At 45.9% G+C, this 14,337-nt stretch overlaps 1 protein-coding gene across 1 annotated transcript in view; it reads left to right on the top strand.

Annotated features, from left to right (window-relative positions):
• Nucleotides 1-11,013, top strand: part of LOC149357990 (uncharacterized) — an 81,779-nt gene extending 70,766 nt beyond the window's left edge. The window contains exons 7-10 of the mRNA XM_089576704.1: nucleotides 1,220-1,320; nucleotides 5,051-5,192; nucleotides 7,147-7,416; nucleotides 10,874-11,013. Coding sequence (XP_089432830.1) covers nucleotides 1,220-1,320; nucleotides 5,051-5,192; nucleotides 7,147-7,416; nucleotides 10,874-11,013 — 653 coding nt within the window. The remainder of the gene's footprint in view (nucleotides 1-1,219; nucleotides 1,321-5,050; nucleotides 5,193-7,146; nucleotides 7,417-10,873) is intronic.
• Nucleotides 11,014-14,337: the final 3,324 nt, after the last annotated feature.

Below are 14,337 nucleotides of genomic sequence, written 5' to 3'. Positions count from 1 at the left end.
CAAACGTATGTCTTGCACATTATGCCTGCGGACATTGGCTGCGGGGACGCGTTTCTCATGCCTACAGAATGATTACGGTGCGCTGTTTCTTTGTGTGGCAAAAAATAAACACTCATCTAGGGAACGCAATCTATGAGGAGCCATCTTGTAGAAAAGGCACTGCTAGCATATCCACCTCAGGAGTCAGAAACACAGGTAACAAAGCTAACACATCATCGCAGTGAGACCCACCGTTGTTCTCACGTGATTGACTTCAGCTATAATTCATCCCTAAAAAAAGGCTCAAGCAACAGCAACGTGGCCCGCATATGCCCATTACACACGTGCTCTCCTGCGAGCGTCTGATAAAGTGAGGTCCGCTTGGCACTTGTGCTAAGGTCAGTTACTTAATTCTCTAAATATGATTGCCCAGCTGTGAGCATCAAGTTTGTTAAACTTAACTTAGTTTACAACTGAACTCAGAGTTCAACGCAGTTTGCGGTAAAGTAAATACGCTTGATGGACGGCTGGTCAATTGTTCAGAAACGCTGAAAGTACCAATACATTCTAGCACATTGTCGCGCTTCACATAGATACAGCATCTATGCACATGTGCTCCCTGAAACTACCCAAGGGTGCATTAAGATGATCATGGACTTCGTGGAACACTTCCCAAGAAAAAAAACGTAGGCCTTTAGTGAGAGTACTTTCAGAAGCTTTCTGTCTTTAGGGGTGAGGGGGGGGGGGGGTTGAAACAGTGGAACAGTTCGGGAACTTGCCTGGTTACTTTTGCAGTCGAATCACCTTTTTGCACTCGTTAGCATTATTGCAGTACGAATAATCAATGAGTCTGTTCCTGAGTCTCAGGCTATGAGAGACGCCGTAGTGAAGGGCTCTGGAAATTTCAACCCAAGGTGGTCGAAATTTCCGGAGCACTTCACTACGGCGTCTCTCATAACCTGTGTTGCTTTGGGACGTTAAAACCCAATAAACCTAAACCTAAACCATCATCCGTGTTCTGCGTTGTCTTTTCCGTGGTTTTAAAAATTGTTATTGTATTGAAATGCAAGGTTAGCAACGGAATGTAACAGCTCTGAAAATCATATTGTAGGACAATGAGGTCAGCTCGCAAGCGAGTTGTTGCTTTGTATGCTTTTTGAATTGAATGAATATAAAAAAAAATTGTCGCCAAGACCGGTGTAATAATTACGTGCTTTGGTATTTTTTTCTCGTAATTCAGTGTATGGTATGACAGAGCTGGGCGCTTGCGTTGCATATTCGACGCCAGAAATGAATGACGTCAAGAGTGTTGGAAAGCCGGGGCCTTTTGTGGAAATGAAAGTGAGTGTGTTTTTTTTGTGGACAAATAAAACATCAAGAATAGACTTCACTCATTCCTTTCCTCCCTAAAGCCGCATGTACTATACGAAATGACGACTGATAATTGAGATATCTAGAAAATAGCAAATTTTATTGCTTGAAATTTTGTGCAGTACGGTCTTTGCTTTTGAAACTAACGGACGTAATGCGAGAAACACCGGAGCGAAGAGACAAGCATGGATGTGCTGTGGTTACTAGGCGCGGAAGCTTTCCCATGTACGCAAGACATGCAAGATTGAAGGGCCCGTGCTGTTTGTGGAATAGTTGGAAACGGGTATAACAAAACTCTTACCTGAGGAGAGGAAAGAAGATACTAGTCTGGATCAGCCTAAGCGATCCGTCTTCTCTGGGGAGGGTTCTTCAACCTAACCTAGAAGCACTTAGTGGAAAATACATTTGCCGCTGGTTTCGCGCTTGTGCTCTTCGATAAGTTCTCTGTATACCGGAGCGCAGGAAAAAAATGGCTGAGGCTTAACTTGGTTAAGCCTGGAGAATGCGAAGCATTATCGTGTCGCGTAATTTGGAGGCGCACAACCACAGCGACGGCGCGAGGTGGGCCCCCCTTTCTCCACTGTCGTGACGTCCTCGTGTCACGTGGTGTGACGTCATGTATCACGTGATTTGGAGGCGCACAACCACAGCGACGGCGCGAGGTGGGCCCCCATTTCTCCACTCTCGTGACGTCATCGTGTCACGTGGTGTGACGTCATGTATCACGCGATTTGGAGGCGCATAACCACGGTGAAGGGCTGAAGTGGTAGCTAAAGTAGTATGCTTCGCATAAAAATGTCCCCGGAAAATATGCCCCCGGAAATAAAGTCTCCTGGGGAAGTGCTTTTTAGGAAAAAAAGAGTCCCCACGCGAATAATAGACATTAATATGCGCATTGCGGTCGTCCTTGAAGAGGTACTCATTTGTCGATCCAAACATTCACTTCCTTTCATATACCCCTCCGCGGTGGCTCAGAGGTTATGCCGCTGGGCTGCTGATCCGAAATACGCGCATTCGATCCCGGCCGCGGTGGTCGAATTTCGATGAAGCCAAAATTCTAGAGGCCCGTGTATCGTGCAATGTCAGTAGAGTTAAAGAAACCCAGGTGGCGAAGTTTCCGGAGCCGTTCACTATGGCGCACCTCATAGCCTGAGACGTTTCGGGAGGTTAAACCCCCCACGAACTACAAACCACTTGGTTCCATATACTAGCATCGGAAATATGTTGTCCCACTATTATAAACAAATTTGTTTTTCAACAATATACCCGTAGCTGCGAAAGAAAGCTTAATATTTTATAAATTGTGTAGAGATTGTGCCGAGGAGCTATGGGGATGAGATTTAATGCATTGCTTGAGCTATGTCTTCGTTTTCGTATTTTTATTTTTACTTTCCTCATTCCTTACAAAAACTGTAACACATTCGGCAGGGAAACATTCCTTGGTACGAACGCTGTTGCCTGTACAATAATCTTCGATAGAAAGATTTCCAGAGTCCCTCATTTTGCAAGCCATGAGAAAAAAAAGTAAAAATTGCAAAATCTTATTTATTGCTTTTCCAGGGAAGAAGCATTTTTTCATTTGAGTAATAAACTTCAGTGGGGCGAAAACTACCGCAAATACTGCAATTTCTCAGCTAAAAAGCTGATTGAGTTATTTTTATTTTCAAAGGAATTGCCTGAAACCGTGAAGGCAAGACTATGTCAGCGTTCGCCTTTTCACCGCAGGTGTCATTGCGCAATAAAATGTGCGCGATATTCACAACCAGAAGGCGATCGCCTCCAAGAGCAGTATTTTAAAATATGTGCTTCTGATTCATAACTTTCGATTTTTCAACGCTTCAGTTACAGCAGTAGAAAAAAACGAACAAAAGCTACAGCCAGGAGAAACCGTGCAATTTATTCTTCAAGAACATCTAAAACTTTCCAAAATAAACTTTTCAAATCTAGCGGCTTAACAAAGTACATTTGTATGGAGCTCAATACTGAATAAGAACGACACTGATGTTTATTTTCTTGTCCTCAAGTTTATCGGGGAGTAATGTTTCACCTTTATTTCTACACCACGTGGATTTATAGCCCATTCTTGAGCTTTATGCACAATTCTGTGGATTGCGAACTGAAAACGTTTTCTCCGAGTGTCCTCTGGCTAGGACTAAATTATGCGTTTCAGGCGAATCAAGCATCCTTCACTACCAAACAGGGCCGTTTTTATGCACCAGCTAGCGAACGTAGCAAGACATATTTTAGGAGGTAATGAGCTTGTTAGCAGGTTTTCCCCTGATTGCTTGCGTCATGCGCATCTTCAGAACAGAGAGGAACTCCGCAATCCATACGGAGTTTACTTCATAAATTCTGGCGTATTTTTATTAGATTTATCAACTGTTTGTAAGTTAACAAACAGTTTGTAAAAAAATTGAATCGCGTTGTAAAAATTAACCATTGATGTTTTCCGTTCGTAAATTCACGCATTCCCTTTCCTGAGGCCTGGATATATTAATTACACCAAATAACATTTAAAAACAATGACATCAGAGCAAGAAAAGGAAAAACGAACCGTGGGTAGACAACGGCGAGCACTGAACTTTCAACAACTTTTATTCACAAAAATATACATGATGTCCGAACCAGGCATTAGCTTCTGCTAATGTGCAAACATGCGAGCTCATTAGCTAACCAACACGCCCAATTGGCAGCATTAATCAAATGGCGCGTATTTTGAATTGAAACTATAAATGGTGCCTGAAAGGGTCAAGCGCACTTCTTAATTTACAACTCAAACCCTACATTACGGACAAAGCCTTGGTATATCGTACATTAGGTGCCCACGTCTCAGATTCCCTATTGAGTTCAGCAAATTAAACGTGCAAAAAGATATGATCGACGATTATTATTTTTTATTTGCAGCAGTCCTCTTGGCGCTGAATCAACTGGCTAAATATTGAAGAACAATTCGAAAGCAGAAGTGCCTATGGCTATTTTCTACCCGCATGACAGCCTGGACAGAAATTGTCCGCTCTCTTGACACGCGTGCAAGCAGTGCACAGGTTCTGCTGTCATGCTGTGTTCTCTTTCCGGCTGCATCAACATTTATTCTCGATTGCTTTTAACGGTAGGACATGCCCGAAGGCAAGGAAATTAACCATTATTAGAACGTTCTTTCCCTTAAGCAATGCTGACGTTGCTATTGAAGTGGCTTCAATTGCATGGGTCACCTTGAGGCGTGAAAATGACCGCTTGCGTTGTATCCTTTGTCTCTAGGGCACTTTACAAAAACCTAAGCAGCCTTTCAAGGTCCGTCCGTCCAATGCATGCGTGCTGTCAAAGACAGAGGTATATATGCCATAGCACTATTTAATCCATGACCGTGTGAGCAGTGATAAGCCTACAAGTAAGACATCCAGCTTCATTATGTTACTTTAGTGCCCATTGAAATCATAACCTACAGTGCATATTTTTTTTTAGTATCGGCCATCGCAGTGCCGTGAAATAATTCAACAAAGGTAAGGCACAAAATAAAACAAAAACGAGAAACAGCTTAAGCTAGAAAGTCCTCCACTGGCGCATACACAAGTAACGCTCGTCAAAGTCGTACATGACGGAGAACCGCTTTACCTGTCTTACTTTTCTGTTTGTAGTCTTAGAAACCTTCGACAACGTATCAGCGCTTTTGACATTCGTGAGGTTTTCATGGTTTCCTCAGGTGGTGGAGCGGAACACCCGGAAAGCTTTGGATCCATACGAGCATGGAGAAATTTGTGTGAAGTGCCCAGGCGCCTTCAAGGCTTACCTCAATAACCCGAAAGCGACGGCTGACGCTTACGAAAACGGCTTCGTTCGCACCGGTGGGGAACACTTTTTATCTCTAATTTCGATTCAGGACGACGGTATAAAGAAGATAGCTAAAGGCGTGGAACCATGTTTGACGCAGATACCGTACAGAAGGCTTACGTATCTTGTTTCATTTTAATTTTATTTGCTGATTTGGTGTTTAATTTTCTGGCAGTTGAGACTGTTTTCATGGGATTTTTCGTATGGTGCGGGTTCTCCAAGAGAAGAGAGAGAGGCAAGTGGCTGCTTGTCCTTCATTTTTGCCTGACCTAAAGATCACCGTGGGGACGACCCATATTTGAGGCAGTGAGCCTTCACAGCAGGGCAAAGCGTCGCAATAGAAGACACTGCCTTGTGAACTTTCATTGGGGTGATCGATGGACGCAACAGCCGCCCTCCATTTTTTTTGTAATTACAGGATTGCTTTATTTCTTATCTGTTCCCTTCATTGTGCAGTTCATTTTGCCAGCCACAGATTACGCTGTCTGGAATGAACATTCAAAACACGAACCAAAGATTAACTAATTCAAACCCCAACCCCTGTTTTTACCGACGTCATGCACCAGGGAAAAGACTGGTAACTTTAGTTCGGTTGAGAAAGCTATGTTTGTTATTATTGCAAAATCTGCTGCCTCGGGGAAGCACATGGAACATTTTTGCAGCCGCTCTCAGGGTAGCCAAGCTGTGGTATCACGGGAATTTTGCGCTGCATTTCGCCTGCGTCACCGCGTGGCCTTCATGGCGAATCACTGCACGGCCATTAGGCGCGGTGAGGGCCACACAATCCAAGGCTTTTCTCCCCCTTTCTTTTCTGCAATACACTTCACACAGCATCCGTTCATTGTGAACTTCAAAAGGCCTTCCCAGAGCTATTCTCTAAAAGCACGCCAGCCGCAGTTTTGCCGTACAAGCTGTCCAACGTCGGTTTGGAGCGGTGTTGTCGAATGCGTGGAATCGCTTTCGGGAGTATAGTTTCATGAAGACTTGTAGTCGACGAATCCCGCAAGAAAGATATAGAACACACATCATTGGTTGTGAGACGCCTTAACTTATTAATCAGGACGAGAACCTCTGCCGCGCAATGGGGTCGAGATGAAGGAGGGAATGAAAGAAGGTAGAGAGACTGTAGTGGAGTGCACCGGATTAATATCGACCACCTGCGGTTCTTCAACATACACTGACATCGCACAGCCCGCGGGTGTCTTTAGAGTTTTACCTGAATTGAAACATAGCCCCCATAGTCAGGAGGTTATCTCGCTTCCGATCAGCGAAGTGCGAACGAAATTGACGATTGAAGGCTTGAAACATTTCAAGATGTTTATTCTGAGAGACGTTTCCAGACGCCTCGTGGATGCTTGTCGTGATCGCGCGCTCCAACACCCAACGACGAAGGCAGCATGAGGCTTGAGATAAAGGCATGTGCTCTCCTCCTCACACGCTTCTCCCTGTCCCTCACCTGCTTCCTTTCTTCCACTCCCCTCGTGCTCCTCCACGGACACGAATGCGAACGCCGACTACGGTATTCCTGAGGGCATTCGCATTAACAGCTACCGCTGTAAAAGGAGTCAGGCAGCTGGGCATGTAATCACTGTGTGCGGAATGAAATCGTACTGAAGTCATCCTTTGTCGCTTCTTGTGGAAGCTCTCTCTTCAGAGTTAAGTATGAAGTGCACCTGCAGCAAATAAATTATGCGAATAAGGAGCGTTTATCACACCACTGCATAAACACATGGCTGTGAAATCGGTTTCATTTTTTAAAACTCTTCTCATAGGAGCCAGGTAGGATGCCGACAACTAAGCTGAGCCACAACCCAAAGCTTCTTTCGAAGCAATTTCATAGCGCTACGTTAGCGACCTCCACGAAGTGATTTTACGTAAGAGCGTGAGAAACCCAAGTGCATGATATACAGAATCCGAAAGGAGGGCCAGGAGGATTTCGCACTGCTGTTCTCTTTCGTCGCGTTGCAGGTGACTTGGGCTACTACACTCCCGACGGCCTCTTCTACGTGTGTGGCCGACTGAAGGAGCTGATCAAGTGCATGGGCCAGCAGGTGGCCCCGGCGGAGCTGGAAGAGCTGCTCTCCTCAGACCCTGAAGTGCGCCACGTAGTCGTCGTTGGAGTGCCGCATCCCCAGTACGGAGAGGCGGCGCGAGCTTTTGTGGTGCCTCGGCGACTGCTCCAACCGGGAAGCCTCGAAGAGCTGAGGGAGGCCCAGAGACTGCAAGGGCTCGTGGCCGGTATGAATGGTCGCGCTGAACGGTGGTAGAATAGCTGTTTGCTGTTGCTAACCTGCGATCCGGAAGCGCCATCGTCGTAAAAAAAGTACGCGATGAAGCTGGGAAGTAAAGTCTAGAATGTACACCCTATGTCAAAAGTTTAGAGCCCAGGGGATTTGCTTCAAAGCACTATTGTGGCGCTCCTGCAGCACTCATGGAAGTCCTACGCATCGGACGGAGCAGGACGAAAAATATTCTTACCTTCAGGACATTTGGGACGCTGAGAGCGCATTACGAGCAAAGCAGTGTGGCCCATAAGCGAACCCCCTGGGCTCTAAACTTGAGATAGAGGCTGTACTTGTAACATTTCGGGACATAGCTGGACACTTGGTGATGTGTGTTAAACATGAGACCCTTTGTATAGCACTTAAATATGGTGTTCCCTCCTATCTTGCCTCGGCTTTCCCAAAACTCTGGCCATGGTCGATGTGTTTGGGACAACTTTCGATACAAGGCGGCACTTTATACCACCTCATTCTTTTTTCGGGTGTTGTCACATCCCTCTGTTGCTTTTTATACAATTAATGGTGAAGTCCGACGTGTAGCCTGGTTTACAGACAATATTCTAACGCTGACTTTCAAAAACAAGCAGCCAAAACGCCCCAGCTTCCCATCTTCGAGCGTAGACGTGGATGAGGGGACGACGAGAAGCGGCGGAAGTGGTTGAGATTTTTTATGACCGATTTTCACAACTCCCGGAAGCGATGACGATTCAAGGATCTTAGAGTCAGGAACGGCAGCACATGGTATTGTCTCGTTATGTGGGTTGGTCTCAGGTGGTCCGGGGCCCCCACCAGTACTATCAAGGGACCTGAGACCCCCGGACTAGAATGTAGAGGCTGCACTAATCCGAAGCACGCAACCATTTTTACAGCGATAGCTGTCAAGTGCCCGTTCTTAGGTTTCACGTCGTAGTAGTATGTCGTTATCTCTCGTTGTCTGTCGTAGTTTTCCGCGTAACCGGCTTGCGTGTCCATGGGAACCACTTGGAGGGTGGTTACCATACAAGGAAAAAGGAAGGTATCACATGTGTTGAGAAATGCGTAACCGGCAGATGGTTACCACAGGAACCATCTGGAGGGTGGTTACATTGGGAGGAGGAGGGTATGGCGAGAGCGTAAAAAGGCGCAACCAGTCAGCGGTCCCCACGGAAACCATCCGGGTAGTAGGTATACCCTGGAAGGACAACAAGGGGTATACCATGGAAGGAGGCTTTATGGCGAGAGCGTAGGAAGGCGTAAGCAGAGGTTAGCTTCAACGATATCCATCCTGAAGGTGATTATCGTGAAAGGAGGAGGGCATGGCGAGAGAGTGAGAAGGCACACCTGGTACGTGGTTGCCGTGGGAACCAACCGGAGGTAGTAGTACTAGAAGAAGGAGAAGGAGCATTGCCATGGGTGGAATGTACAGAAAGAGGGACAGGCTATGGCAATAGTGTAGGAAGGGGTACCACGGTAACCACCCAGAACTAGGTTACCGTGCAAGGAGGTGAAAGGGCATGGCGAGAGTGGAGGAATGTCGCACCGGCCCTCTGCGAAGCTGCTGCGAAACGCGCCGCCCTAGCTGAGGATCATCGGCGGCGCTGAGCTTCTAGAACTGTGGTCTGTAGAGGAGATCTAGACAAAAAACGACTATGTGTGGAAAACTAAAGAGAGCGCCCTAGAACTACACAGGTGTAAGGCCGCTCTGATACTCTACGACACGAAATACCAATACCGTAACGGCTGTGACTGAATCTCGCGTTAACTGTGCCAACAGTTCTGTCCATTTTTTTCTTTATTTCTTTCTCTCTCCCGCCTCCCGGAAAAGATCAGTGATGTTACTAGTTAGCACTACTTTTTTTGGCTTACTTCCATTCAGCATGTATGCAGTGGTTTGTGCATTTTAACTACGCTCCTGTGTCGAAAACAATGTGTAAAACCGGCTGCCTGCCGCTGTCTCTCTCCCTCTTCACTTCCACTTTTACTTGCGCTCGAATCACTAGAGACCTCCCTTCGCTGGAGCCAGACTTTAAGCACTGGTCATATTGGATTATTTCAACAGCGTAAAATGTTGCGCGTTGCACTGCGCATATTATTAGGGATTATAATATTAATGGTTAGGTCCAGGACCCTTTTCCCAAGAAGTTCAACCTAGAAAAGCCCAGCACCAGTTCGGGGGAAATTTGCAGCCATCAGAAAACCGGTGGCCAGCCGGCGGCACTGGAGATCGAACCCAGCCTCACATCCCATATGTGAGGCGCATGCGTTTGTGCTTCTGCTGGGCACTGCTCTACATTGGACGCCAAATCAGTATTTTGGGGCAGCAGAGCGAATCCGCTAGTGGTCTGTGTTAAAGGATCGATTGCAAGTCTGATTGTTTCTTAACATGAGCGCTGTGTGGCACGCCATCCAGACGGTTGCGTTTCGTTCCGTGTGTCCGAACATCCGCTTAATGCGGCCAATCTGTGTTCAAAAGTACTGATGCTTATGCGAAAATTAAAAAAAAACTACGAGACGATCATCAGCTACGATCTGTTGTAACACAAGTGCGTCTTGTTGAGCAACCCATCTGACACCGTGAGGAGCTTTGCCTCACACACTGACACTTCTAAATACCAGAGCAGGTGAAGTGTTGCGTTTTTGGTAAAAAATGACCTATAAGTGATAATTTCTTTCTTTAAGCTCGAGCTTATTTGAAGAATTTTCTGAAATAAAATGAAGTAACTTGTAGACCGCCTTCCCCATGAACACTTGCTGTCAATTCAAGACATACCAGGAACGGAAATTCAGCTTTATAACCACTGAACTATTGCTGCCTTCCCTAGATATATTGTGCACCATACAGTATAACTGATTTAATTCGAATTCCGAAAGTGTTTCGAAAAAACTAGGACAGCCTAATTTCCAGGCCCTTTTATCAAAAAACGCGGTTCCTTGATTCCCGAGTCACCGTCTGCTCGTCGCTTTGTGGCACTGTTGTTCTCACTGCTATTTATTAGCATCCCTACATGTGATCGAAAAGGAGCGATTTTGTAAACAAGGTGCTCGTGCTCGAGTTGAGTGCATACACGAGAAAAATGCTGTAACTTGTAAAAACAAACAGCACTCCATAAAAACAAAAACTAATCATTCTTCTCAAAACGAATAATTGAATTTCAAAGTAAGTTACGGAATTAATGACAGTGAAATATTAGAATGCTGCATGTATCCTGCACGTTAAGGATACCCAGGAAGTTGAAATTAACCCCGACAGTTACGTTTGAGTCGCAGAACCTAATAAAAAAACCTGTCCTATAACATACGTCCGAAAAGAATACTGCTACCACTTTGCTTAAAAAGGTGGCCTAAAATTTGCTGACTTGTGCTGACGTCTTCTGTGGTGATGAAATGCGGATGAGTACTGAGCGCCCATTAACCCAACGTTTTTCTAATTTCAGGTCATCTCGCTGCCCACAAGCACTTGCACGCTGGTGTGGAGTTCATGGAAAACGTCCCTCGCTCAGCCAGCGGCAAAGATATTCGCAGCTCGCTAAAAGAGGCCTATGTTAAGTTGCACGGCAAAAACGCCAAGAAGTAGGACATGGTATAAGCAGACTCGTCGTGCATTGCTTATCTCATTGCGTGGTCTAGTCGGTTCTCCGCACCGATGAAAAAGTAAAACGTTTCCCAAAAGTAATTAGCCCAAAGGGTTTGCTTACAAGGTGTTTAGTGTGGCTATTTCAGCATACATTGAAGTCCGAAGCTTCCCCATCTAACTTATCCCCTTATATTCCCACCGAGCTTCGTTCTCTATTCGTATTACCGAGAAAGGTAATAACTGACATTTTTCTTCACACTGTTAATTAAAAAACAAAAACAAATCAGTATTTTTTAAATCGACAAGTCTAGCCTCTGGTCATAAGACAGGCTTGCATGTTTCTGAGAGCATAAATGTCCATAACACAGAGCATGAAGAAAGCTGTCCAAAAGAAATATCGGGCCTAATGCCATCTTAGTGTAAGTTCATGGGAACACTTGCATTTGGCAAACAAATTTCGTCCTAATCTAAGAAAGAGAACTTTTGCTCTGGTATGAAGAAAATGCGCGACCGGGTTCAGACTTCCATTAACTGATTTGTTCTGATGACATTCTAGGGTGAAAAAACCGTAGCTCAAAAAAGAGCCCGAAAACTGCGGGACCTGGCCGCCAGATTTCAACAACAACGTGCATTGGAATGACTGAAAAAAGATAGTCTCTCTATTCATTCAAAATGTTCTGTCATCTTCGTGCATCTTTCATGCCGATTATGCCGAGCTATTCTATACATGGCTGAGTGGTGGCTTTAAGAAACCGGTGCACAGTCTGTTGTCGACCACCAATGTGTGACTGGTTCTGCCTTCATATGCCATCAACCAACAAACATTAGCAACTGATTTCTAAAAACGTTCACGGTGGTTTTACGGCGCCGCTACACCTGTTTCACGTCATATATATATACGCTGGAAATGGCATGACTTGATGGCACGCCGACGACTTAGACGAGATGGCAGATGGATACAGGATGATTTAATCGAGTTGGCCTGGCACCATCCCTCCTGCCCACGCGACTGCACAGTTCGTTGTGTTCTAGTCCGTCACACTACTCGGGGCCGGCGAGCGATCGTCCCGATCGCGAACAAGAAGATCCGCACTGCAGAAAAAACGCAGTAGATGACGATGGGCGTAAAAAATGTGTGAATAGATAAGGAGGTCAAGGGCTTGCCGCCACGGTGGATTAGACGATGGGCTGATGAGCGCTGACCCACGAAGCTTCTGGCCCACAGGTCACCTGGAGTCCTCGGCAGAGGCCTATTAACGCACCGAAAGTCACGAGTATTGGGGCTGTGTTCTTACTTGTATGCGGCTTCTCGGGTCGGTGAGGTCATAGGGTCTTGTAGCGGCAGCTTCGTCATTTCGTCGTGTCTTCTGGACGGGGCGCGGGACGGGGCTGGGCTGAACGGCGAGGTCGGTTCTGGTCTGGCGAGCTGGGCAAAGACGGCGACTGCTGAACTGGTGCACATGGCTGACGCAGGATGCCGAAGCTCCGGGTGTAGGATGGCGATGAAGGTACCCCTCACTCCAAATCTTACATGATGGCAAGCCGATGACTGAGACTAGATGACAGGTGGTTACAGGACGATTTATGGGCCCTGGGTGCGCACTCCGGCCCGCGCCACTGCATACAGTTCGTCGCCTTCTAGTTCGTCACAATATATATATATATATATATATATATATATATATATATATATATATATATATATATATAGGAGTGGAATGAGTGGGTCGTTATAAATATGAGAGAGAAGCGAACAGCCACAGAAACCAACGCACAAACGGACAAAGGGGATTTTTTTTTATTTCGTGGTGTTGATCAATTTAGAATATTACTGAATATGTTATCGCTCGGATCCCACCGGCGGCATGTGGTTGTTTTTTCTTCTGCTTTTCTTATCAATTACCTTTAAGCGACAACATATGCAGTAATATTCTAGATTGATCAACACCACAAAATAAAAAAAATCCCCTTTGTATGTTGGTTTCTCTGGCTGTTGGCTTCTCTCTCTCATATATATATATATATATATATATATATATATATCGTCATCGAACGTAGAACGTCATCGAACGGAGAGGGTGGAAGCTGTCTGAGAACCCTTCTTATGCTTCCTATGGCATCAAGGCTGCCAGAATCGAGGCCCTCGCTAAGCAATTAAGCAAACAAGGAAGGGGAATGAGGGGCTCGTTATAAATATGAGAGAAGCCAACATCCACAGAAACCAAGGGGCACAGAGGATTTTTTTTAGTTCGTTTATTTATTTATTTTGTGTTGTTGATCAATTTATAATATTACTGAATACGTTATCGGTTAAAGCTAATTGATTAGAAAAGCTGAAGAAAAAACAAACACATGCCGCCAGTGGGATCCGAACCCACGACCTCCGAATTACGCGTTAGGGTGCTCTACCGCTTAGCTACGGCGACGGCTGTCAAATCTTCTCCTTTCGGGGGTCTTTACGTTTACAAATTACCTGAACTTGGGAGTGTTCACCAGCGCCACCCACGTTCTTAAGCGGCCGACGTAGCACGCCCTGAGTTACCGCTGGTGTGACGTAGAACGTCATCGAAAGGCGAGGGTGGAAGCTGTGTGAGAACCCTCTTATGCTTCCTAAGGCATCAAGGCTGCCAGAACCGAGGCCCTCGTCAAGCAATTAAGCAGACAAGGAAAGGGGAATGAGGGGTTCGTTATAAGTATGAGAGAAGCCAAAAGCCACAGAAACCAAGGGGCACAGAGGATTTTTTTTAGTTGATTTATTTATTTTCTGGTGTTGATGAATTCATAATATTACTGAATATGTTATCGCTTAAAGCTGATTGATTAGAAAAGCAGAAGAAAAAACAACTGCATGCCGCCGGTGGGATCCGGACCCACGACCTCCGTATTACGCGTCCGGTGCTCTACCGCTGAGCTACGTTGACGGCTGTCAAATCTTCTGCTTTCGGGGGAATTTATGTTTACAAATAACTGAACTTGGAAGTGTTCACCAGCGCCGCCCACGTTCTTAAGCGGCGGACGTAGCGCGTCCTGAGTTACCGCTGGTGTGACGTAGAACGTCATCGAACGGCGAGGGAATTTATGGGAATTTATAAATTCGGGGGAATTTATGTTTACAAATAACTGAACTTGGAAGTGTTCACCAGCGCCGCCCACGTTCTTAAGCGGCGGACGTAGCGCGTCCTGAGTTACCGCTGGTGTGACGTAGAACGTCATCGAACGGCGAGGGTGGAAGCTGTGTGAGAACCCTCTTATGCTTCCTAAGGCATCAAGGCTGCCAGACCAAGTCGCTGATCTGCTACCGTCCAGCCCTGTGCTCCCGCCTGT

Source organism: Amblyomma mixtum, chromosome 3 (genome assembly GCF_055824585.1).
Source record: "Amblyomma mixtum isolate Tamu chromosome 3, ASM5582458v1, whole genome shotgun sequence".
Classification (NCBI taxonomy): Eukaryota; Metazoa; Arthropoda; class Arachnida; order Ixodida; family Ixodidae; genus Amblyomma; species Amblyomma mixtum.
The sequence above is the reverse complement of the archived record's forward strand: the minus strand, read 5'-3'. Positions and strand labels throughout refer to the sequence as shown.